Genomic DNA, 3,350 nt, shown 5'->3' with positions numbered 1-3,350 from the left:
TTTGTTTGCCTCACTCTCAAACGTTTCATTTTTCTGGCTGTTTGATGTTTACTTGGTTTTTGTATTTTGTGTGTGCAGGGTGTGAGGCCTTTACCAAATGATATAACTGATGCGCTGCGTACTGCTTATCAGAGGTATGCTGATTACCTAGAGTCCTTTGAACCTGAAGAAGTTTACTTGAAGAAGAAGGTTGAGATGGAGTTGGGGACAAAGATGATCCACTTGAAGATGAGATGCAGCGGGCTTGGTTCTGAATGGGGAAAGGTAATAAAATTACATCCTTTTACTTGATTTTAGCCTTTAGGAGCCTAGAATCTTGAAACTTCTTCTCATGTGGTGATATAACTTGTGATATGCATATTTGACAGCAAGATAGTAAGCTAGAATAGCCTGATTGAAACATGACTTTGCATAATTATCGACAAGTTCAACTTGTCCTGCACATTCTCACTATACTATATGTGATTTATTCTATCTTTTTCTCAACCTTCATGCATCATCCAGGTTAGGATGGAGAAAGGTAATGTAATTATATTATTTCACTTGATTATAGGAATCTATACTCGCAGAAATTGTTCACTGTTGATATTAAGTTGCAATGTGCACCTATGACAGCAACATATAAGCTAAGCGAGAACAGCCTGATTCAAGTATGAGTAGTGTAATCGACAATTTCAACTTGTCTTCCCCATTCTCACTTGTTCTATTTGTGATCATTTCCTTACTTTCTTTGTCAACCTTCATGCATCCTCTAGGCTTGTTGGAAATTCATGATTTGAATTATGTATGGCATTTTCAGGCACCATATTAAGGCTAAGCATTGATTTTGTTTCTTCTGTAGGTCACTGTTCTTGGAACTTCAGGACTCTCCGGGTCTTACGTGGAGCAAAGGGCATAAAACTGAAAGAGAAGATCTTAAATGCGAGCAAAACTTGTCATGTTGTTATTGACTTATTGCGTTATTGTGTCTTAGCACATAATAAAGGTCAATCTGACCAAAAGACATATAAGGTGAGTTTGTTCATTGTTTCCCCAAAACGAAGCTTTCAAATTTAGAGCTTAACACCAATTGAAAAATAAACTCACAGCTCCAACTATTTTAACAGGCCCTTGTGTTCGTTCTTTTCTTACTGTTTCTTTACATGAGAGATTTTTTGTTTTTAATGATTCAACATTTAGAGCTGGTTTTTCTCAAACGAATGGAATTGGAGTAACTCTTGTTGGCTTCCTCCAAGACCATGACTCGGCAGGTGACTTTGGAAGAGGCGGAAGCATTGCAGCTTTACGTCCCAAACCAAATGGCCATCCTTGGCAGTGACATAACTCTTGAATAACTGATCCTTTCCTAATCTCATTTACGTAATGCATCTTCCATTGTTTCTCCAGCTCTAAACCTTTTAAGCTTGAATTTTTCGAGAACTCAGTTTTCGCCGTCATATATCCTTCTATGCTCAAATCACTCGTACAACATTCTGAAAAAACTGCTTCTCACCGAACAAAACTCGTTACCCTCTTCCTTTTCGATGTCACATTCCTTTGCCGGTTGGTAAGTTAGTCTTTCCATTCCTATCCTTGACTTCTTCCTTAGCTTCTCCATTGCCCGACTTCTAATCTCGAAAACAACAACCTGAAAGAAAACACAGTCANTTCTTGGAACTTCAGGACTCTCCGGGTCTTACGTGGAGCAAAGGGCATAAAACTGAAAGAGAAGATCTTAAATGCGAGCAAAACTTGTCATGTTGTTATTGACTTATTGCGTTATTGTGTCTTAGCACATAATAAAGGTCAATCTGACCAAAAGACATATAAGGTGAGTTTGTTCATTGTTTCCCCAAAACGAAGCTTTCAAATTTAGAGCTTAACACCAATTGAAAAATAAACTCACAGCTCCAACTATTTTAACAGGCCCTTGTGTTCGTTCTTTTCTTACTGTTTCTTTACATGAGAGATCTTTTGTTTTTAATGATTCAACATTTAGAGCTGGTTTTTCTCAAACGAATGGAATTGGAGTAACTCTTGTTGGCTTCCTCCAAGACCATGACTCGGCAGGTGACTTTGGAAGAGGCGGAAGCATTGCAGCTTTACGTCCCAAACCAAATGGCCATCCTTGGCAGTGACATAACTCTTGAATAACTGATCCTTTCCTAATCTCATTTACGTAATGCATCTTCCATTGTTTCTCCAGCTCTAAACCTTTTAAGCTTGAATTTTTCGAGAACTCAGTTTTCGCCGTCATATATCCTTCTATGCTCAAATCACTCGTACAACATTCTGAAAAAACTGCTTCTCACCGAACAAAACTCGTTACCCTCTTCCTTTTCGATGTCACATTCCTTTGCCGGTTGGTAAGTTAGTCTTTCCATTCCTATCCTTGACTTCTTCCTTAGCTTCTCCATTGCCCGACTTCTAATCTCGAAAACAACAACCTGAAAGAAAACACAGTCACAAAAAGAAAGGTTTTGTAACTCTTGTCGTTGAAGAAGAATGATAGAAGAAAGCAAAATGAAACCGAAAGGCAAATGAATTTAGTTTTCTAGTTACTTCATGGTCGTAGTTAAAATCTCCGATAGGCTTGTTATCATCATCCTCTTCGTGATCCGAAAGTGTTACTTTCCTACCTTTGCATCTGTAACAATAAGTGAAGGCATCTCTAACACCTGTGGCCGCGTCATCGGTGCAGAACACCATCCTCAGCTGTAAAAATCTTTCTCTCTCTCTCTGCTCAAATATGCTTTCGAAAGATACTCAAATGAGTGAAATTGAGTTGAAAATCTCTGAATGATTTCTTGGTTTAGGTTATATATAGACAATACTGAGCTGCACAATGACAGTTTATCTAACATCACTTGGGTTGTTTTCAGTGCACGCAACATCACTATCGTTTTAATACCTTTTTACTGTGTTCTTAGCTTATGAAGTATGAACAATTCAAGAAATATTATGACCATTGACCAAGATTAGATTCTGGAAGTACAAAATCATATCCAAATTAGACAGCAGGAGATTAAGACAAACAGGATTTAGTAAAAAGAAAACACATTTACGGATTCATCTCAATATAAAACCAAAGTGGATTATGTTGAAAAAAAAGTATCATAACTTACTTGAAGCAAAAGACATGATGGTGATAGAGAAACTAAAAGACATGGCACCAAACTAACGTTATCATGATACGCAAAGATGATCTATCTTCTTTTGTGTGTTTACATTTGTTATCTTTCTTACCCACCAAAAAAACGTATAAAATGAAGAAATCGAACCTTATCTAGAGACCTTCTTCAAGATTTTGATATTGTTTAATTGTTATATTCAATAATTATAAGAAACATACCTTAAGATCTTTGTAATCT

The 3,350-nt window shown here is 37.0% G+C and overlaps 1 protein-coding gene and 2 pseudogenes across 1 annotated transcript in view; 1 reads left to right on the top strand and 2 right to left on the bottom strand.

Moving 5' to 3' along the window:
- The window catches only part of LOC104758044 (succinate dehydrogenase subunit 5, mitochondrial-like), a 2,904-nt gene extending 2,006 nt beyond the window's left edge, over positions 1-898 (top strand). The window contains exons 4-6 of the mRNA XM_019238999.1: positions 79-264; positions 570-650; positions 842-898. Of these exons, the coding sequence (XP_019094544.1) occupies positions 79-264; positions 570-650; positions 842-898 (324 nt within the window). The remainder of the gene's footprint in view (positions 1-78; positions 265-569; positions 651-841) is intronic.
- LOC104759807 lies at positions 1,078-1,738 on the bottom strand (annotated as a pseudogene).
- On the bottom strand, positions 1,722-3,344 carry LOC104758043 (annotated as a pseudogene).

The sequence above is a fragment of the Camelina sativa genome, chromosome 17 (genome assembly GCF_000633955.1).
Source record: "Camelina sativa cultivar DH55 chromosome 17, Cs, whole genome shotgun sequence".
In the NCBI taxonomy this organism is placed as follows: domain Eukaryota; kingdom Viridiplantae; phylum Streptophyta; class Magnoliopsida; order Brassicales; family Brassicaceae; genus Camelina; species Camelina sativa.
This window is presented reverse-complemented; position numbering and strand designations above follow the sequence as displayed.